Raw genomic sequence first — 22,718 nt, 5'->3', positions numbered from 1 at the left:
GATAGTCAGGATCTATTAGCCTTCATGACTTCAGTTAAAGATATTTTGGTTTTATATTTTTTGACAGTAATGAAATAGCAAGCAGAAGAAAACACTAGAAATAGCCTTGTCTTATCACTTAGAAATAGAAATAGAGTCTAATGGGAAAACTGAGATGAGTTTCTGGCAAGGTAGTGCTTTGTGTGTTTATTTTTCTTCCAGAACTCTAAATAGTTGCTTTGGCAGAATGATTGCCCTGTAACTGCCCTCTCCTGAAGTCTCAGAGGTGTTTACAGAAATCGAAAGTTCAGCAGTACATTTCCATGAGCTCATTACCAGTGCTAGTGTGCCTTTTAGATTTTATGTACAAATGAACATACACACAGGATAAGACTTTCAGATTGTATTTTAATTACAGACAGAGAAGCTAAAGTCAGATACTTAATTACTGTAACAGCAGGGTATCTTTAGAATCCCTGCTTTGGTCATTATTATTCAAACTAACTCTAAGGCTATTTCTTGCCTGCCTCTTTATGCTAATCTTCTGGTCTCCTTTGCTCCTCCTCCTTCCAGCCTCCCTTAAGGGCTGTACATGTCCAGCTGTCACAGAGGGTAACTCAGCCCAGGGGAGAAATCCCTTGATTTATCCCCACAACATTTGTTTTCCTTTGAGTATGTATAACTCTAGCAGTCCTCTCTAAATACTGGAGGAACTGAATTTCACATCAGTGGAAGGCACTGTGCATTGCCAAAACTATAATCTATTAGAAATAGCTACTTTGGGGGATCTTAAACTGTAAAGGAGGACAGTTTCAATTTACTTTGAGGAGAAAGAAGAACTAAATCTTGGTTTTGCCACATGACTTGGCATCTTTATATGTAAGGGAGGTAACACTGGTAAATATCTATTTCAGGAATCATGTCTAGGAAAAACTTGGAAGTTTACTAGAATAGTAAATGTTTTACATGCACAGCAGCAACTCATGTGAGTATGTGGTTCTGCATGCCTTCTGAGAACAATTTTAGGTGAGTGGCTGGGGGAAGGAAATGTTGTAGTAATCGTAAAGCCACAGCCAGGCTGCTAGTACCATGTCTGCTACACAGAGGAAAGGCAGCAGCCACCTGTTCACCAGTTTGTACACGTGTCAACTGGAGCTGCAGGAGAACCGGCAACAGCAAGGTGAGTCAATCTAATGAGTTCTGTGTTCTGGGACCTTCTGTCCATTTGCACATCCAGAAGAGTGGTGGGCTGGTGCAGTGTCTGTGGGGCCCTCTGACTGTAAAACACTTCGTAATCTTTCATTTTTTATAGCAATGTGTACAGTAGGGAGGCATCAGGATGGGTTAACTTGGATTCACTATTGATTTTTAAAAGACTATCAAATATCAAAAGACTATCAAGAAAGCATACTCCTTTGAAACTTAGATGTTTAAACTAGCCACTGTTAGTTTTTTAGTCTGATATATTTTATGCTATGTGTCTGAGCAAGGCTGCATTGGTTACAGGAAGGATTTAGTCAAGAGTAGCTTTAATTTAGCCTGGAGCTCTCGCCCTGGTTTTGTCATTAGAGCACATTTTTTGGACCTAGTTTAAGCCTAATTTTTGTTGGATTTCTGGCTCGTTAATTTGGGAAATATAAATATGTTCTTGACTCTATAGTCCAGAAGCAACAGAAAATGGACAGGAAAAGGGTCACATTTCACTTAATGGGTACTCATTCAGAGCTAGCCAACCTCACAGCCATTTTCATAAACAGTCTTTTAAATTTTAAAATCTGCTACCTAGCCAGCTGCATCGATTAGTGGCAGATGGTTGACATGAATAGACTAGACGATTTCTCCAATCCACTATGTCAGGGCTGGCAAAGGACATTGGTCAGAAAGCTTAGGTACTCCCACAGATGACGTTGTCACCTCCCAGAGGTTAAGGATTTACTGGACATTCCTAATGTCGCCTTAATAGCCTGTGATGGATCTGTTTATGTATGGATTTAGGCTGTGAGCTTTTCATTTATCTTTCTGTAGACAGTTTTAGATTTCAGTGGCAAGGACATTGTGGCTAATGAACCAAAATCTTCCATTTGTGTGGAGCTCTGTGAAGTGACTTCACACTATACAAGGCTTAGCACAGTATAGATATAATTTTTGTTAAATGTTAACTTTTTAGACTACATTGTACTGTCAAGGCTCAAATAAATCACTGTGATCCCACTGTCCTGGGATGCAGGAGGGTTCAGGTACCACTCTTCAAAATGCTCTTACTTGAGAACAAGAGACATCATAGTAGCCACTGTTGATTGTCCTATTGTCTGCTTTTGAAGGCGTGTAATGCTTTCATTCTTTTGTTTTGATTGGTTTTTGTTTTGTTTTGTTTGAATTCATTGTGTACGAAGACACACAAGTATTTCGAAGAAAACAAGAGACATTATGGTAGCCACTGTTGATTTCCTGTTGTCTTGTTTTGAAATCCTGTGTTGCTTGCATTGTTTTGTTCTGACCTGCTATGTTCTGTTCTGTTTTATTTTGTTTCGTTTTATTCTCTTTAAAATAACAAAACAAAAAATGTTTTGTTCCTCTGATAATACACAATCCTAATTTATTGGGGGTATTTTTTGCTTGCTGTTCATTTTGTTTGTAATATTCAAAATTGATACAATATTTATTGTAGAAAATTTGATGAAAAGAACATAAAGTATATGGTAAAATGTTCACCTGTAATTCCATGATCCAAAGATAGTTGTTACTAATATTCTGAATATAATTCTAGTAGCCTTTTTTCAAAGCACAAGTATAACATTTTTTGCTAGATTTTAAAATAAAAATAAAAAATTCTTCACATAGTGTTCTGTAAACTGTTTTTTCAGTGAATGACACGTGATGAACAAATTCCCACACTAGTAGGTGCAAAAAATAACCTTATTTTTATGATTCTTTCATATGCACTCAGCTAAATCCCTTAAGCAATTCCCTATTGGTAGATATTTTATTTATTTCTATTTTTTGCTATTATTAATAACATGTTAAGCCTAAACTATAGATCTATGCAGATCAATATGTAGAATTGTGTGTTCAAGGATTGCACACTTTTTACTTTTTACTTTTTTTGTTTTTCTTTTGGAATAACTCTCCAATTATCAGTAAAGGATATTTCTCAATTATACTCTTTTCAAAAGTTCTTTCTTAATTTTACAAGTGGAAAATAATATCTCACTGTTGTTTTAATTTAAGGCATGCTGTCTTGACAGTCTCTTCTTTACTGGCCATATTCAGAGAAGCCTGGAAATATCATTATGATGACATATTTCCCAAAATACCAACAAGACTAAAAGTCTGGTCTTCTTTCTCAGACTGAAGCTTTTTGCCTAGAATATTTTGAAAGCAACCATATTCTCCCGTGGCTAAGTCTCAAAATATCTGCCCACGTAAACCACAATTCCTACAGTTGTGAAGCATGTTAATGCAGCCCATACTGGCCATGTCTGCTGTAAGAAATGTCATCAAGAGATTTGAGTTGACAAGTGACAATAGTAGTGTTTGCTATGTTGTTAAATTGCATTCAAATTACTGGAATTTAAAGGTTTACATTCACTCCATTTCTGGAAGTTAAAGTACTCATTGAGTGCAGCGGTCAGATTTTTCCTCTATTCTATATTTGCACCTTGGTATTATGCAAAGTTCAACGAAAGTCCAAAGAGGCAGTGCCATTCATTACAGAGTGAGGTCTGGCTGTGAATTTGTTCCAGAAGCACACTGGGTTCATGGCTTTGGCCTTCCCCAGACAGACTAATCTTATATCCCTCTTATTTAGCTCACATGGATGATGATTCATTGACTTTTAACTGTTCTGAGACCACAACCAGCTTCCAAACATGCATATATTCTAATTGTTTTTTTAATATAGATATAAGGGGTTGAACTCATGATGTTGCACTTACCAAGCAAGCACACTCAAACTGCTGAGTTAAATCCTTGGCCCTATCTTCTAATTCTTCATCCCCCATTCTAAAGTGCTTTATGGCTGGGGATTTAGCTCAGCGGCATAAATGCTCGCCTGTAAGCGTGAGGTCATGAGTTCAGTCCCCGGTACCAAAAAAGAAAAAAATAAAATAAAATGCTTTATGTTGGCTCTAAGTATTGGACTAAACCTAGTCACCCACAAAATATTTTTTTTTGGCTGATCACATAGATACAAGTCATGAATTCAACAATTATTTGGTAAAACTATGTACAAGGTATTGTGTCAAATGCTAAATGTGTAATTAAATTAAGTCGACTAAGTCGTGATTTCCTGTCTATGTAAAATATATTTCCTTCACTTGTTGCTGCTGGTAGCTTCTTCTACAGCATTTTCAATCTATTTATCTATAATACTTATCTTGTGACCACATTCATAATTGCTAATGTATATGCTTACAAAGTCTCAGCAAAGTTCATTACACATTTCATGTGTTAGGCAGACAACCATGAATGTTTTACAGGACTTTAAAATTTTACAGGGGTCTCATTTTACATTTTTTCATTTAATTCTTGTAAAAGTCAGGTGACACAGGATATTAGTGGAGTAGGCAGAGGATCACCAGGCTGCAGACCCAGGAAAAGAGTTAGTATCACAGAAGTCTGGCCCCTGTTTCTCTGGGGATGTCAGCCTTTTGCTCTCTTCAGGCTTTCAGTAGACTGGACAAGGCCCACTCACATGGTGGAAAGCAATTGCTTGACTCAGAATCCACCAATTTAAATGTAACATCATTCCAAAATCCTTTCACAGAAACATGCAAAATGTTGACCAATTCTCTAGGTCCTGTAGGGGTCAATCACATAAAATTAATCATTGCAGATAAATATGATTAACTTCATATTTAAAGATGTGGAGGGCTGGGGGTATATCTCAGCAACACAGCACATGCCTGGCAAGCATAATGTGAGTTCCATCTCTGGTACCAAAAGAGATGTGGACACTAAGAATCTTCAAGGCTGTGACTGTTCCAAGATCATGCAGTTATTAATGGATAATTTCAATGTTGATTCTTATCTATATAGCTGTCTCATAAAATCTATGATCCCAGGGTTACAATGCTTATGTTTTTTGTTGATCCGTATCTTCTTCCTGGATACTCAAAATGTCTCGAATTCCTTCTGGTTTTGTTTATATGTTCTGACACCAGTTTAAGAGTATCCTACAGGTGAATTCAATTCTGACACTACCTCAAATTAAGAAAGACTCACTCTTAAAGGTTGCTCCACTTCAGAGTACAGCCACAAATTTTAGGTGTCCCCAAGCCACTTTCGTTTCTGCCAAACCAGCCACAAATTCAAGACTTCTCACTGCTCCTTTAGATTTGATCATATGCTAAAACAATTCGCAGAATTCAGCAGAGCTCTTTACTTACAGATTGCTATTTTATTTGTATCACCAAACAACCTGATGAAGGGATACATAGCATGCGGTCCGGGAGGATCATGGCCAAAGAGCTGTGAGTTTCTACATTTATTTGATTCTTAATATACTTTTTCAAGGCAGTTTCCTAAAATTCAAGAACTTGCAAACAAAACAAAACAAAACACAGATTAATGCCCTCCACGATTCCTTTATTCAACACCTCTGTACTACATACCCACCATGTACCAGATACAATCTGTATTACAACTATGTTTCTATTACGTCTGTATAATATCTGTCTTACAAACTGACAATATAAAGATAGTTTTTTTTCCAAGTCTATTTCCTAACATTTCTGCTAAGGAATTCTGTAATTAAAAAGTAAACTAGTAACACTTCTTCCGCTCTCTGGGTGGAAGAAAGCATTCAATTCCATGAAACTCCGACTTTGCATTTTTCATCATTCTTTACACTTTAGTCAGACTTCTCTTGAGAGATTTGGAAGACACTTAAACCTACATAGCTGAGAACTTTGTAGAGATGAATTTAAAGGCTAAGGAGTGCCCATGTACTATGCCACAAATTTGCTTGGAATCTAAACCACAAAACACAAATTTCATTTAGATAGCTGTGAATATACTCTTTCCTTTAAGTGCTTTCTGCATATATCCATGAATGCACTTCATTTAAAACAATTCATGAATTTTAGTCCTGACAAATAAACATATAGGCTTAGAAAAGAGAATCCAGTGGCTATTTAATATACAGTTAAATAATGCATTTTATATAAAAAACATGAAAAAAATCAGTGCTATGCTTTTCAGAATAAATTTGTATTAGCTTTTTTTTTCCTTATGCTTCTAAAATAGTGATGCTACATAAATAGCATAATGTTTTTGAGGTGATATATAGTTTAAATGGACTGGTATCAAATGTAGACGACATCTACATATTTCTGTTTATCTGCTACTAAAAAAAAGAACTGTAAAGAGGCTCAGCTGAGTTTTGTTTTTATCTTTAGAGCCATTATTAGCATTAATAGCCACAAATTGGTTGATAAAAGTATAGACTTTTAAAAAGTAATTAGAAAAGGGAAAATTCATTTTCCTGTAACTACTGGACTTTATCATGGTCAGGCTGCTATATGTTACCAGAGTCTTTTCCATAATAAACTTGTCTAATCACTGTAAGATATGTGAATATTTAATGGTATAGGATTTCAGTTTTGCAAGACAAAAAGTGTTCTGGAGTTGGTTGTATAATAATATGAATATAGTTAATGCTACTGAATTGTACATAAAAAAAGATAAGATAGTTGTGGTGGTGCACATCTATAACCCCAGCACCCTGGGAATCAGAGGCAGGAGGATCACAGGTCTGAACTCAACCTGGGGAACTTAGTGACTTAGTTAGAGCCTATTCTAAAAAAAAAAAAAGGATTGCTGATATAACTCAGTTCAAAGGCCTTTGGTGCAATACTCAGAACCAAAAACCAAAAATTTTCCAAAGATATCATTAAGAAAAGAACAGGAAATTGCATACACACAAGCATATATATATATATATATATATATATATATGCTGGATATGTATAATACATCACATGTGTTTTATTATATGTGTGTGTATGTGTCTGTGTGTGTGTGCATGCAACTTACAATCAGGATATTTAACAACTGTTTACAAGTCAAGGAAAATAATTGGATTTAAAAACTGGGAAATAATATTGCAGACACTTCTAAAAGAAGAGGGCCAACAAGTGCATCAAAAACATGCTCAACCTTGTTAGTTTCTGAGAAAAGACAAAATAAAACCACCTTGAAATATCATTTTACATTCACTAGTGCTAAATTTGGATCTGGACTATCCCCAAAGGTCCACGTGCTAAAGGATAACTTCTCATTTTGGCACTTAGAGGCCTTCTGTTGTTGGGGCTGAGCTCTTAAATGGAGACAGTGGGACTCTAGCTTCTACCTTTGTCTTTTTTATTCCTACAAACTCTCCTGCAATAATATGCTGCCACAAGGTCAAAAGCAGTAAGAGCAAGTGACCACGGACTGAACTCTCTAACACTCTGTGTCTGAATAAAACCTTTATTTGATATTATCTCAGATATTGTTATGATAATAAAAAACTGACTAATAAGTAGAATGAGTAAAATACTGACAATATGATTTTTGGAGGAAGATATAGAATAAACAGAACTCCCATTCATTGCTGTAATATGCTATGATCGTTTGGAAAATAGCTTAGCAGTTTTTTATAAAGTTAAACCTATACCAACCCTGTGAAGCAGGAGTTCCACTCTGTTTTCCTAAGAGGAATGAAAGTATGTGAAAAAAGCCATCATGAGACTTTTTTTCACATGAGCCGAGTATGAACAGCATGAATACTCTTAAGGAAGTGAATAGATAAGCAAATTGGGAGCCATTTAATTTGCTGGAATACTACTCAGTAAGAGAAAAGAAGGAATTATGTGATACATGTAACTATGTAGATGAATCTCAAAAACTGTTATTTTGGGTGAAAACTATCCAAACACAAAGAAATATGTATTATTTTATTTATATGAAATTTCTAGAACAGATAACAGTAGGTAATGGTGGTAGAAATCAGAATAGTTGTTCACGGAGGGACAGGAGTTGGAACAGAACACTAAGGAGCTCACTGCAATGATGGAAATGTTCCATGACTTGCGAGGGGTTTTGGTTACATGAACATATACATACATCTGTCAAAATTTATCTGTGCATTTTATTTTGTGTGATCCATACATTTTTTAAAACATAGGATTACCTTGGAGGTCTCATACTCCAGAGCTGCCTCTAGGACTTTGTACTGAAGCAACTGGAAAGTCTCAATGAATTTTAACAACTTGCTCAGGAACATAACAGCACCTTGCCTGGCATAATACCTATCGCTGAACTCGGAATTTTCCATTATTCAAGGTGAAATACTAGGCATTACCTCAGATAAACTTAACAATTAGTAATATTTTATTACTTCATTTACCATGAAACTTAAAACTTCTATATCGAGATACAGTAACCTAAAATTATCAAATCATAATAATTGAAGTATAATAAAAAAAAGAACTTGGTAGGGCCAAGGTATACCTCAGTGGCAGGGAATTAGCATGTATGTGCTGATTAGACTGGCTCTGATTCTCAACACCAAGATAGTAGTAATAGTAGTAGTAATAATAATCATCATCATAGCTCAGACAAGACTTCACTATCACTTTTTCCCCACAGAAATCTGTCCTTACTGAACATCCTTTAAACTCAGGGCATTGAATCCAGGGCCTATCGCTGAGCTACAGTGCTAGTCTTTTTATATTGTTTTGAAACAGGGTGCAGCTAAATTGCTCAGGCTGGCCCCAGACAAGTTATTTTCCTGTCTCAGACTCTCGAGTAGCTCAGATTATAGGTATGTGCCATTACTCCTGGCTGAGAATTTTCATTTCTAAAAAGTTGGATGCTGCAGAGATCACACTTGAAAACTTCAGTGTGAAGGGACAAAAAGAGGCCAATGCAGTGACTTGCTTAAGTGAGTATCAGGAACTTAGTTGAAAGATAAGAGGAAGCAAAAGGAAAGGGAAAAGAAAGTCGTTAATACAAAGAAAACTCATTAATATAATATATTGGCCAGTGTAATAAGCTCTTTCATCTTTCACTGTGAGTGAGATGGCATATATTACACATCGATTTGAGCTTATTTGGTCATTTACAACTTCTAGTAGTAGCAACCATAAAATGAGAGACAGATTAAAAGTAAGAAAGTACTCTACAACTTCATTATCACGGTAAAAAATAAAAGCAAGTCTTAGGCTAAATTATTTCAGATAAACACTTGCTAAGCCTTCATTATTAGCAAACAAGCATGAAACTATACGATACCTGATATTTGTCTAAAGGTTAGTTTGGACACGTTTTTCCCAGACAGTATTCTGTAGACTTGGTCGGTAACCAGGCGTTCTCTCCTTCCTCAGTGGGCACTGGTACATTTAGTGTAAACCTTTGGGCACCATATTTACAAAATACAGGCCTGGTAAACTCTTCTGCCCAATTCATGCAACATTAGAAGTATTCCTAAGACATTTTTGGCAATCCAAAGGTCTTGGGTGCCATAAATTTCACGTGAACATTTATTCCATGGAAATTTATTCCTGAAGTTCATTATGCTAACTCACATAGCCCCTAATGTTGATTGAGATGGAAAAACAATAGGCTAATAATGCAAAGCCTCGGAAATGTGGGTTTCCTGGCATTAGCAATCACCCTGGAGTACAAATTCCCTAGTAGGTCAACAGACACCACCATTTAATCTATTATGTGCTGATATTTTCTAAGCTCGATTACAACTGTCATGACGGGAAGCAGTGCTTCCTCACATTTTTCATGCTAAGGCATACACAGAAAATGGAGACTGACTATGGGAAGGAGAGCCAGGATGCTGGCACCCATGCAGCCCACACAACAGTGCGCTGCCATACATTGTACGTAAGTACTGGCACCAGCATCATTGCAATCCTTGTTGCTATTCTGTTTTATGAAAATCCAGCTACTGAGGATGCCCTAGACATGTTAGAAGCCAATGAAATCCCTTTCAGAATGAAAGTTCTGTAATTTGAGGAGCAACACCTACATGAATAAAATAACTTACATTGTAAAAGCCTTTTGAGAATAGAAAAATAGTTTATATCCTAGGCCATGCCACAGTATTAACATGATTTATAAACAAATCACATGCATGAATGTTTATCACATGTCAGATTGTTTGAATCTCTATTCACATAGTTACTCATTTCTTTTCAAATGCCCAGGAAGCCAGTAACATCAAGACCTCAGAGATGGGTCTTGAATCATGTTCCCACCCGAGATACTGATGCCAGTGCCTGTATTCTAACCCCTTATCACTGCCTTCTACCCTTGCACAAAAATAGACACTCTGCTTAGCTCCTGGGAAGAGCCTGACTTGTGGCTCTTGAACCCAATCCGTGGCATGGGATGCTATTAAATCACCAACTAAATTTTATATGAATTATGAACCATCTCCAACTGTCCCTTGGAAAGTTACACTTGAATGTAAAAGAAACAAAGGATAAGATTCAGATGTACATGTTAGTGCAAATGTATCTGCACAGAGTTAATGACTTGCTGACAAGTCTAGCTGTTTCTGCTTGACCCTAAGTAACCATGCAACTCATGCGATGTATGACACATGAAAGATAGAACTGTACTAAATTTGGAACTGGGCTGATACATGACTTATTTTTTTTGACAAAATAAACAGGCAGTATCAAAAGTACAAATTAAAAGAGGTTACTAATAGTGAGTGTTATAATTTATTTTTAATTTAAATTCAGGAGTCCACTTAAAATGTTGGCTCAACCATTATATTAAATCATTAACTTGACTTGAAATTTAATCAACATTTAGGCAAGATAAATTTCACATCTGAGTTGTTTTTTAATGAACTCTGTTGGAAAATCTAGCAACATATTCAAAAGGCAGGATTTAAAATGCAAGAAACACTTGTTTTCAATCAGAAATTGCATTCTTTTACCCAGGATCAGTTGTGTCAGTGCATGGACAACAGTAAACAAGCAAAAGGTCACAGGAAAAAGATCCAGACTTTCAACAGAGTGTGATAATCTGAAGATATTTGCATAATGACTAAATAACTGACATTAAATCTCTCTTGTTCTGACAAAATTCATAAGAAGAAGGGATCATCATCTAGAAAGAATAAAGAAAAGATGAATTTTCCTAACCATGAATAGATAGTTTTGGACTAACGCTATCTGTGTTACATTTTAGTTGTCTGTAAAGAAATGAAGTTACAGATAAAGATTATGCATGTATGTGTGTGTTTCTCTTTGTATAAACTGAGTGTGGGCAAGACACCAGTGCTGCAGATTTTGGGGCTCTATTTTTAAAGAAGACCAACTTTGATTCTAAAATTCTTATTTATTCTCAAATATGAATTTAAAATTTGGTATTTTTCACAATTTATCTTTTTTTTTTTTTTTTTTTTTTTTTTGTCTTTTTCGTTTTTACCCGTTCCGGGGATCGAACTTACGACTGCCTGCTTGCAAGGCAGGCGCTTATGCCGCTGAGCTAAACCCCAGCCCCCGATTTATCATTTTTAAAACTAAGCTAAAATTAATTAGTGGAAATGATTTTCTTCATAATGAGATGAAGCAAAATAGGTTTTGATTGAGTTTTAGAAAACAATCCTAGCTATAAACATAAAAAAAAGCATAAAGAAAACAAATCTAAAATAAAGTAATAGATTTACCAAATTTCATTTTACTTTTATGAACAATTCTCATATTTTAAACTTTACACTTCAGGTATTAAATACTACCTTGCTCACAGCAGACAATTAATATTCATTAAATGAATCAATACTGTTCTTCAGATAGTTCAAGTGATTAACACCCACCAATCATTAAGCTTTAGGGCTTTAAAGGCAACTGGTTTTATGTATTAAAAAACTTCAAATAGCAGAAATGGGTAGTGCTCAAAGTTAATGGTTAATATGAAGAGCTGGTGCTATTCATTTACTCCCACAAGTTGTATGATGTAAGTCTATTATAGTAAGCAGTATCTGAAATGGATAGAAAAATTAAGGAAGCATAATTTTCAAGTACATGCGAGTATTTACTTGTTATATAATAATTCTTACATTAATAATGTAGATAAGAAAAAGGAGAAACGAGGAGAAAAGTGAATGGGAAATATGTGTGGAGAAGTGGGTGTTAGAAATGAAGGAAATGGAAGCAGAGAAAAAATAGAGAATTTTTTACAGGGCGCTTCTCTTGACAAATGGATTAAAAACTGTGGGATGTACATGCTATGTAATATTACTCAGCATTTAAAAGTAATGAAATTCTGATAACATGCTGTCAAGTGAATGAAAACATTCTAAGTGAAATATGCCTTATATAAAAAGACAAGTATTGCGCATTACTCTTATAGTCAGTTCAAGGTCAGAAATAAAATAGTGGTCTCCAACCATCATGAAGAGAAAAATGAGGAGTTACTATGGTGGGTACAGAGTTTAAGTCTGGGGCGATAAAAAAATTCTGGAGATAGAAAGTGGTGCTTGTACAAAATGTAAATGTACTAAATGCTACTTGGTACATTTGAAAATAAAGTGGTAAGTATCTTGGTATGTTTTATTACTGTTTTATTACTATTTTTTAAAATGGTAAAAGGGCTTTAATTAATTAGAATATATTCCGCAATATTTTTATCTTGATTTGTCATAGTACTCCAATGATCAATCATTGAAGTTAAAAGAATAGATTTGAAGGATTGTTTTCAGTTTTCCTGAGACATTTTTAAGTTATAAATTTTATAATTTATACATGACTTAAGTCACATAAATAGAAGTGTGAACATTTCTCTCTTATAACTTTCTTTAGCATGATGAACAAAATGTGCCTGGTACATGTCAAGTTACTGCTGGGTCTTTACTTCTGTCAAACTAGTTCTAGTGCAATGCAGTTCGGGGCCTGGGCAGAGCCATCTGCCTCAGGCATCACAGTAGTCCTGCTCCATTCCTGTCCCCTACTGGGATGAGTAAGCTCTGGCAGTCTTCACACTAAGGAGCAGCTAGGAGCTGGCCTCCTGGGATTTTGCCTATTCTCAGGTTCTAGGGACTTAGGGCACCTTAGGGTACCTTAGGTAGAAATTTGGGTTCTTCTTTTCTGATTAGGCCCCTAGTTATTTGTTCTCAGTGGAATAACATCCACTTATTCCTTTCTTACTCAAAGGCTCAAGACTAAGAGATTAAATTTAAGAAAAACAGTTTGGGAACTGGGAGAAGTCACAATCATTTCTCTATCTGGGCAGCTTTTTTGGACTCCATGAAGGAATTTTAAAGCACCTTGTTTTTTCACTGAAGTCACAAAATTTAAATTGATCTGAATTCAACATATAAAGCTAGAGTAACATATTAATATTTTAATAGAGATTTAATTTTTTTTGAGCAGAAATATTTATTGAGACAAAGAAAGCTTCTGTCTGAGAGAGACAGAAGGGGTCCCGAGTAGGTTGCCATAGAGATTTAATTCTTACAAATCATATTTTATCTCAAAAATCAACTCTTTAATTTCAGCGGTAAATACTGCTGAAGAATTATTCAAATTAACTTTAAGAGGATACAATTTTGTGCCTTGTATGTGTCTGCTCAACATACATCTTCAACATCCCTGGAAACCTAGACTTTATTTCTATTCCCTCTCTTTCAGCAAAATGGAGACCCATTTTTAACATATGGAAGCATTTTCTCATTGTGAGTTATTCTGAGGGGAAAATGTTATTTTCAAATGAAGTGTGCATTTCTAAATGGTACTGGTTGACCAATCCCATGCTAGGACACATTCTGGATCTTTATTAGCCACTGGTCCCAAATAAGAGAATGGCATAGAGAAAGAGCAGGCAGATTTTTCTGGCACTAGCACCCCAAAAGCCCTAGATTTGCTCTAATGAACATATTCAAGTAAAGATTATAAGTATCCTTATCACAAAAGCACACTTTGGTCTTATTTACAGACAAAATAATGCCTTTATATATAGAGAAATGAATGTGTTCAATCAAAGGTAATACATTTTTCTGTTATTTTTGCCTGAAAATGCATACTGACACTGAGATTTAAAGTTGCTAAGATCACCATGCCACATTCTTGAACAAACATCTTTACAATCAGCATACAAACAAATAATGGCAAGAATAATGGGAGCATTTTACTTATTTATAGGCAGCAAAACAAAAGTACAAGAAGATACACGCAACAAGAGATAGCATCTTCACCAGCTCTGTACAGGACTGTGAAAGCTGGAGAGCCACTAGGAACTAGCTATGTCACCCTTCAGAAAGGAAGAAGCCGTAAGAGCCACTGACTCATAATAAAAACCGGGAGGGAAGCTGACCTACAGAAAAAGCCGTGAGATTCAGCCCTCATGCAAAGTCTCAGATCTCTAAATACCACATGGGTGACCTTGGACAATCTTATCATTTCAGAGCCTCAGTTCTGTCACAAGTGAACAAGTTTAGTAACTTATCTCTTCAGAGTCATTTTACAATAAAAGCTGCAGCTTACTAAGCATTTATTACCACCCAGACACTGTGCTAAGCACTTAACGTGTGACTTTGCTTAATCATTACAACTCTGCGAGGTATGTCTTATGATCCCCATTTCACAGAGGCAAAAACCTGGACTCAGAGGACTTGCCTTAGCTCATACAGTCAAGTAAAAAGGAAGAACTTGAATCTGCATCTGCTTTCTCCAAACTGTAGGCATTTAAAATAATAATTCTGATTCCTAGCAGTCGTTCATTTATCTGCATAAATTAATTTAAATATGTTTTACAATAGGCAAAATGTGATGCAAGTAAGTTTTTATATTTTTTCCAGTACAAAAAAAAAGTGTCCTGGGAAATCAGTAAGGTCTAACTTTTCACAGCACTTGTTAAGATCATATGAAATTACACATTTAGAAAGACAAATGGGCTGTGCTGTTAGCTAATGAGGTGAAATACGGCTTACTGCTTGTAGTGTTTAGTGTTTCACTGACTTTGCAGGCCTGAAGCTGGTAATCTGATCATCTGTTTGGAGGATGACAGTGCACAGTGTAGCATCTCTGGGGGATCTCCTTCTGAGGGTGGTAGCCACTGTTAATTCCCTATTATCTTATTTTGAAGTCCTGTATCATTCTTATTGTTTTGTGGTTAGGTTTTATTCTGTTTTATCTTGTTTGATTTTGTTATATCTGATGGCATGGTCAGCTATTTCAAATTAATAAGATATATTATAGTAGTCATTTTGGATTTACTATTATCTTGTTTTGAAGTCCTGTATTGCATTCATTGTTTTGTTTTATGGGTTCTATTCTGTTCTGTTTTATTTGATTTTACTATGTCTAAAGGTATGGGAAGCTATTTTGAAGATAACAGGATGCATTATGGTAACCAGTGTTGATTTCCTATTTCTTGTTTTCAAATCCTATGTCACTTACACTGTCTTGTTTTCATTGGCTTTATTCTGTCTTATTTTGCTTGGTTTTATTCTCTTTAAAATAAGATTTAAAAAATCAGAAGGATGAAGACTAGTCATGGCTTGCCTAAGAATTTCATTTAATAGTTGCTATCTTTAAAATGGAAAAGGAATAAAAGAAGTAAAAATAAAAAAGAAATAATTCAAAGATTAATGTTTTCACACTGAAATTTAATGGAGCGTGTTATAATAACCATTTAAAATGAAAGTATTTATGAAATTGTTTCAGTCCTGACCACTTTTAATGTAAATTACATGCATATGAAGACGACAAATCCTCTCAAAAATTAAATAAAGCTAGTTTTTTCAGCCACTGCTGTATTTGATCAACAGGGTAATTTTGCCAGATATCTTCTATGAAATGATTTAATTAATATTTTCTATTCTTCAGAATCTAAAAATATTTACTATAAAAATATCAAGAAAATGATTTTAAGAAATTAGGATAAATTTTTTATTAAACTATGACTGTTGTAAATCTCTATATTCAAAAGTGTGAGTAAAATTAAATCACTGGCTATACTACCTACCACCTATGATGGGTATAATGAACTAGCACAATTTGGAGTTAGGGCTGGGGTTAGAGCACATTGACACAGAACTTCAGAACTTCCAAGGCTTCGGTCCTGCTTGCAAGGAGAGTCACAAAGACTATGTCTGATACAACCTTTGAGGCTTTTTGGTACTTACCCATATCACATATTATCTTATCTTTGTGCCTCAGTTTAAAAAAAAAAAAACTATGTGTCTAGATTTAGGCCAGTGTACAAGCAGTATGGAAAGAGTTGAAATTCTTTTTAGCTTAGCCTGAACTAGTCCTTCGAAGATTGTAAACTGAAGAAGCAGATGAGTCCGAAAAACAGAACAGACTAGACAAAGCACTGGGTGGTGATGATTCTGTTCAGAGCATCTGAGTTTTCTCATCTTTCATCAGCTTAGTATCAAAGGAAAGAGGTTTTACGTCTTTTTTCTCTAGCAGGTGCTCTTTGTAAATGAACTTAAATTTAGAAATGCTACGTTCGTTAAAGAAGGAACTTCATTTTGCAGAAAAATTTAAACTAGTTTTTACAACTTCAGAATTAGATTGAGAGAAGCAAGTCTTTTTTTTTTTTTATTTAAGAGGAAAAAGAGAAAAACACAAAACAGAACAAAGCAGTGTAAGGTTACACATAATACATAACTACAAAAAAAAAACATAACAGTAAGAAATCACCTGTTAATAGATTACATAATATCATCTTGGAAATAGTTGCTCAAATCACAGTATCAAAGAATACAAAGTAGACATTCAAACGGAGAGACTGCAAACAGCTGTGTTCAATGATCCAAAAACATTAATATAGTCAGCTATTTAACATCCCTAAACACACTTGTTGTTATATCCGTTAGAGCTCTTTTTTTTTTCCCCTCCCTCTCTTTTTTATAACAAAATTTATACATTTTGGATTTTATTACTCCTCAGTTGTCATTACTCTCTTGGGGGGGAGAGAATAAAGTCAAATATGGCAAAACAAAGCTGTAAGTCCAAACCAAGGATAGACATAGCACATGATGTAGAACAGAGTACAAGGTCATCAACAATGGTTATCAACATTGTCTCTTGTTTCCTTAAAAGGAATTGTCCATCTCATTAGATATTATAAAGCCGGACAAAACAGTGGAGAACAAGACCAATAAAACTTAGGCATTGTGAACATTACAGGACTTCCAAAGGAGACAATAGTCAAACCAGAATGGGCATCTTTGTGAATCTTATTGCCTTCAAATTAGTTGCCTATACCTTCAAACTTGCTACTATCGCACAGAATGGAACAGAGTCTAATCAGTCAAAACAAGATCTTGGGAGTATTACAGGACTTCAAAACAAGTTAATAGGAGATCAAAAAGAGTTACTACTATATATCCTAATTTTTTAAGTTTTTCCCTTAATTAAAATAAACATAAGAAATAGCTAAATAATTTTTTTTAAAGAATAGTAGTTACCATAGTGTCTGTCTTTTTCCTTAAAATATTTGGATAAAACTTCATATACTATAGCTTCAAATATTTCCATATCAAAAAGCCCAGAGTAAAGCCTTTCTAATTAATAAGTGAAAATTTTATAAGGCTTCAAGGCCACATAATGGGGAATCATGATTATCACATATTTTTATATATTTGAATCATTACTTACATTAGGGAAACTATTCGGTATTCATACATGCGAGATTGATTTATTTCACTTATGAGTATGGTCTCAAGCTGCGCCCATTTATTGATAAATATCTCAATGCGATCCTTCTTTATAGCTGAATAATACTCCATTGTATAGAAATACCACAACTTTTTTATCCATTCCTCAGTTGATGGACACTTGGGTTGTTTCCAAGATCTGGCGATTACAAATTGTGCTGCTATAAACATAGGTGCACATATATCCCTGTGGTATGATGCTTTCAGTTCTTCTGGGAATATGCCTAGAAGTGGAATAGCTGGAATAAATGGGATTTCCAATCCCAACTTTTTGAGAAACCTCCAGACAGATCTCCACAAAGGCTGTACCAGTCTACACTCCCACCAACAGTGCAGGAGAGTTCCTTTTTCCCCACAGCCTCTCCAGCATTTGTTGTTGTTGGTTTTCTTGATCCTGGCCATTCTTTCAGGAGTGAGATGGTATCTCAGTGTGGTTTTAATTTGCATTTCTCTAATGACCAATGATGATGAGCATTTTTTCATGTATTTATTTGCCATTTGCATTTCTTCATCTGAGAATTGCGTATTCATCTCAGATGCCCATTTTTGGATTGGATCTTTGAATTTTGAAGGTCTGAGTTTTTTTAATTCTTTATATGTTTTAGACAAGAGTCCCTTGTCTGAGAGAGAGTTCACTAAAATCTTTTCCCAGTTTGTGGGTTTTCTTTTCACTATGCTGGAGATTTCTTTTGACATGCAAAAGCTTTTTAATAAGAAGTGGTCCCAGTTATTGATTCTGGGAAGTATTTCCCGTGCAGTTTGAGTCCTATTCATGAATTCTCTACCTACTCCTATGTCTCCAAGGTTTCTACCCAATTTGTCTTCCAATAGATTTAGCGTTTCTGTTTTAATATTCAGATCTTTGACCCATTTAGATTTTAATTTAGTACATGGTGATAGACATGGGTCTAGCTTTAGTTTTTGGCAAATGGAGAGCCAGTTTTTCCAGCACCATTTATTAAAGAGACTGTCGTTCTTCCAGTGAACCTGCTTGGCTCCTTTATCGAAGATAAGGTGGTTGAGTGTGTTTGTAGTTGTGGTTGTATCTTCTAATCTATTCCATTGATCTTCAGCTCTGTTTTGATTCCAATACCATGTTGATTTTACTACTGTTGCTTTGTAGTATAATTTCAAGTCAGGGATTGTGATGCCTCCTGCTTTGTCTTTGCTGCTTAGAATTGCTTTTGCAATTCTAGGTCTCTTCTGGTTCCAGATGAAATTTAGGAGTGATTTCTCTAGATCTATAAGGTATGTTGATGGTATTTCTATTGGGATTGCATTGAATCTGTATAAGAGTTTTGGGAGAATGGCCATCTTCACAATGTTTGTTCTTCCTATCCATGAGCAAGGGATGTCTTTCCATTTTCTGAGATCATCTTCAATTTCCTTTTTCAGTGTAATATAGTTTTCACTGTATAAGTCTTTCACTTCTTTCGTAAGAGTAATTCCTAAATATTTCATTTTTTTGCTTGCTAATGTGAATAGTCCAGTTTCCCTTATTTCCCTCTCTGTGGTTTTGTTGTTTGTGTATAGGAATGCTATTGATTTCTGAGTATTGATTTTGTATCCAGCCACATTACTGAATTTATTTATTGTATCTAAGAGTCTTTCAATGGAGCTTAGGGGGTCTTCTATGTAGAGTATCATGTCATCTGCAAACAATGACAACTTAACTTCTTCTTTTCCTATCTTTACCCCTTTTATTTCTCTTTCTTGCCTAATTGCTCTGGCTAGTACTTCCAGTACTATATTAAATAGGAGTGGTGATAAAGGACATCCTTGTCTTGTGCCTGATTTTAAAGTAAAGGCTTTCAATTTTTGGCCATTTAGTATGATGCTGGCTGTTGGTTTGTCATAAATGGCCTTTATTATATTGAGGTAAAGACCATCTATTCCAATTTTCTGTAGAGTTTTTATCATGAATAAATGTTGGACCTTATCGAAGGCTTTTTCTGCATCTATAGAAATGATCATGTGATTCTTATTTTTGGCTTTATTGATATGGTGAATTACATTTATTGATTTGCGTATATTGAACCATCCTTGCATTCCTGGGATGAATCCCACTTGGTCATGGTGTATAATCTTCTTGATGATTTGCTGGATCCTATTTGCCAATATTTTATTGAGGATTTTTGCATCTGTGTTCATTAGGGAGATCGGTCTATAGTTCTCTTTTTTAGTTGGGTCTTTCTCAGGTTTTGGTACTAGAGTGATATTTGCTTCCAGGAATGACTTAGGCAGGATTGCTTCCCTTTCAATTTCATTGAATAGTTTGAGGAGTGTCGGCATTAGGTCTTCTTTGTATTTCTTGTAGAATTCTGCAGTGAATCCATCTGGGCCTGGGCTCTTCTTGGTGGGTAAGGACTTAATTACATTTTCAATTTCAGTAACCGAGATTGGGTTATTCAACAGTTTTACATCCTCTTGATCTAGCTTTGGCACTTCATATGCTTCTAAGAAACTGTCTATTTCTTCTGTGTTATCAAACTTTTGAGAGTAGAGGTTTTCAAAATAGGTGTTGATGATCTTCTGTATTTCTATTGGGTCTGTAGTGACTTCTCCTTTTTCATTTCTTATTGCATGAATTTGAGCTTTTTCTTCCCTTTTTTTAATAAGGTTGGCTAGGGGCTTATCGATTTTATTTATTCTTTCAAAGAACCAACTCTTTGATTTGTTGATCCTTTGGATTGTTTTCTTAGTCTCTATTGCATTGATTTCTGCTCTGATTTTTATAATTTCCTCTCTTCTTTTGGCTTTGGGCTTGACTTGCTCTTCCTTTTCTAGCTGTTTGAGGTGTAGCATCAAGTTATTTATTTGTATTCATTCTGTTTTCCTGATGTGGGAACTCAGTGCAATAAATTTTCCTCTCAGAACGGCTTTCATTGTATCCCACAGATTCCGGTAAGTTGTATCTGCATTTTCATTTTCTTTTAGGTATTGTTTGATTTCTTCTTTAATTTCTTCTGTGACCCACTGATTACTCAAGAGTGTGTTATTCAGTTTCCATGTGTTTGTGGGATTTTTGCAGTATCTTTTATCATTAATTTCTAATTTCAGAGCGCTGTGATCCGATAACATGCAAGGGATGATTTCAGCTCTTTTGCACTTGTTTAAATATGTTCTATGAGCTAATATATGGTCTATTTTAGAAAATGATCCATGTACTGCTGAGAAGAATGTGTATTCTGATGTTGTTGGGTGGAACATTCTGTATATGTCTATCAAACCCATTTGTTCACAGGTATGATTCAGTTCTGTTATTTCTTTACTCATTTTCTGTCTGGTCGATCTGTCCCTTGGTGTCAATGGCGTATTAAGGTCTCCCGTTACAATTGTGTTACTGATAATTTGAGTTTTCATTTCTGTTAATAATTGTTTTATATAACTGGGCGCTCTGGAGTTTGGTGCGTATATATTTAAGATAGTTATCTCTTCCTCTTGGAGTTTTCCCCTTACGAGTATGTAGTGACCTTCTTTGTCCTTTATGGTCATTGTTGGTTTAAAGTTCACGTTGTCTGCAAACAGAATGGCTACTCCTGCCTTTTTTTGGATTCCTGCTGCATGAAGAATTGTTTTCCATCCTTTGACTTTCAGTCTGTGAGTATCTTTCTGGGTTAGATGGGTTTCCTGTAAACAGCATATGGTTGGATTTTGTTTCTTGATCCATTCTGCTAGTCTGTTTCTTTTGATTGGTGCATTGAGACCATTTACATTAATGGTTATTACTGTTAAATGCTGGTTAATTGTAGGAATGTTATCTCTCTGCTGTTGCATCTTTATCTTTCTGTTCTGTTTAATTTATTTGCTTTGCTTAGTGGTTTTTTCCTTTGTGTATCTAAACTGTCTTTCAATATTTTTTGCAGGGTTGGTTTGGTGTTCATGAAGTTTTTCAGCTGTTCTTTGTCATGGAAGTATCGTATTTCACCATCTATTTTAAATGATAGTTTTGCAGGATATATCAGTCTAGGTTGGAAATCATTTTGCTTTAGGATCTGGAATACTTCACTCCATGCTCTTCTTGACTTTATTGTTTGTGATGAGAAGTCTGCTGTGATTCTGATAGGTTTTCCTTTATAAGTGATCTGTCTTTTCTCTCTGACAGGTTTTAATAATCTATTCTTGTGTTGGATTTCTGGGATGGTGATTATTATATGTCTGGGTGTAGTTTTATTTTGGTTATGACTATTTGGAGTTCTATATGCTTCACTGATCCTGATGTCAGTTTCTGATCTCATGCTTGGGAAGTTTTCAGCTATTGCTTCTCTAAATATCCTCTTGATATCCTTTATGTTGTCTCCTTCTTTTTCATTAATCCCTATCATTCTTATGTTATTCTTCTTTGCATCGTCTTGCAGTTGTTGAATTGTTGTTTCCTGATTCCTTGTTATTTTTAAAAGATCTTTCCTTTCCTGTTCACTTGCTGCAATCCTGTCTTCAAGGTCTGAAATTCTATCTTCACTTTCATTAAGGCGGTTTTTACAACTTTCAGTGGAGTTTTTTATTTCCTGTATATCTCTGTGCATCTGCATTATGTATTCTGTTTGTTTCTTATATTGCTCGTCTAGGGATTCTATCTTTTTGTTTAATTCCTCCAATTTTTTATCTGTGTTTTCTTTAGATATATTTAGAATCTCTTTCATTTCTTTTATCATTTCTTCTTTTATCTGGGAAATTATTTCGAGTTTGAATTTCTTTAAAGCTTCCTGGAGTTGCTTGTCAACTTCAGTAGCTATTGTGTCTAATATATGAGGAGGATGGGATATATTTTCTTCTAAATACACTTCTCCTAGGGTTTCCTGAGATGGGCTGGAGGTTTGAGGTTGTAATTTGGTCTTTCGTTTTGTCATTTTCCTATATTTCTGTGTTTCAAGTGTTATTTGAAAGCCTCCTCAGGATCTGTTGAAAATCCCCTTCTATGTTTGCAGCTACTGAGACTCTGGCACCACTCTACCCCAGGCCATTGGGCCTGCAGAACCAATGGCCCTTCTCTGCTTGTTCAGAACTCCGCGGTTCCAGACCAGCTGGGCCTCAGGGACACTGTGCGCCCACCTGCCCCTTG

The 22,718-nt window shown here is 35.3% G+C and overlaps 1 protein-coding gene across 4 annotated transcripts in view; it reads left to right on the top strand.

Moving 5' to 3' along the window:
- The first annotated feature begins 472 nt into the window (after positions 1-472).
- The window catches only part of Ranbp3l (RAN binding protein 3 like), a 48,158-nt gene continuing 25,912 nt past the window's right edge, over positions 473-22,718 (top strand). Inside the window, exon 1 of one of the 4 annotated variants that reach the window (XM_063258073.1) lies at positions 473-1,159. In XM_063258073.1, the coding sequence (XP_063114143.1) occupies positions 1,069-1,159 (91 nt within the window). In that variant the 5' untranslated portion in view covers positions 473-1,068. The remainder of the gene's footprint in view (positions 1,160-22,718) is intronic. The other 3 variants (XM_063258074.1, XM_063258072.1, XM_003470169.4) reach the window with 3 other exon arrangements.

This window comes from Cavia porcellus, unplaced genomic scaffold, assembly GCF_034190915.1.
Source record: "Cavia porcellus strain 051 isolate PalLab524CR breed Dunkin Hartley unplaced genomic scaffold, mCavPor4.1 scaffold_11, whole genome shotgun sequence".
In the NCBI taxonomy this organism is placed as follows: Eukaryota; Metazoa; Chordata; class Mammalia; order Rodentia; family Caviidae; genus Cavia; species Cavia porcellus.
Note: the sequence above shows the minus strand (reverse complement) of the source record. Positions and strands in the feature narration are given on the sequence as shown.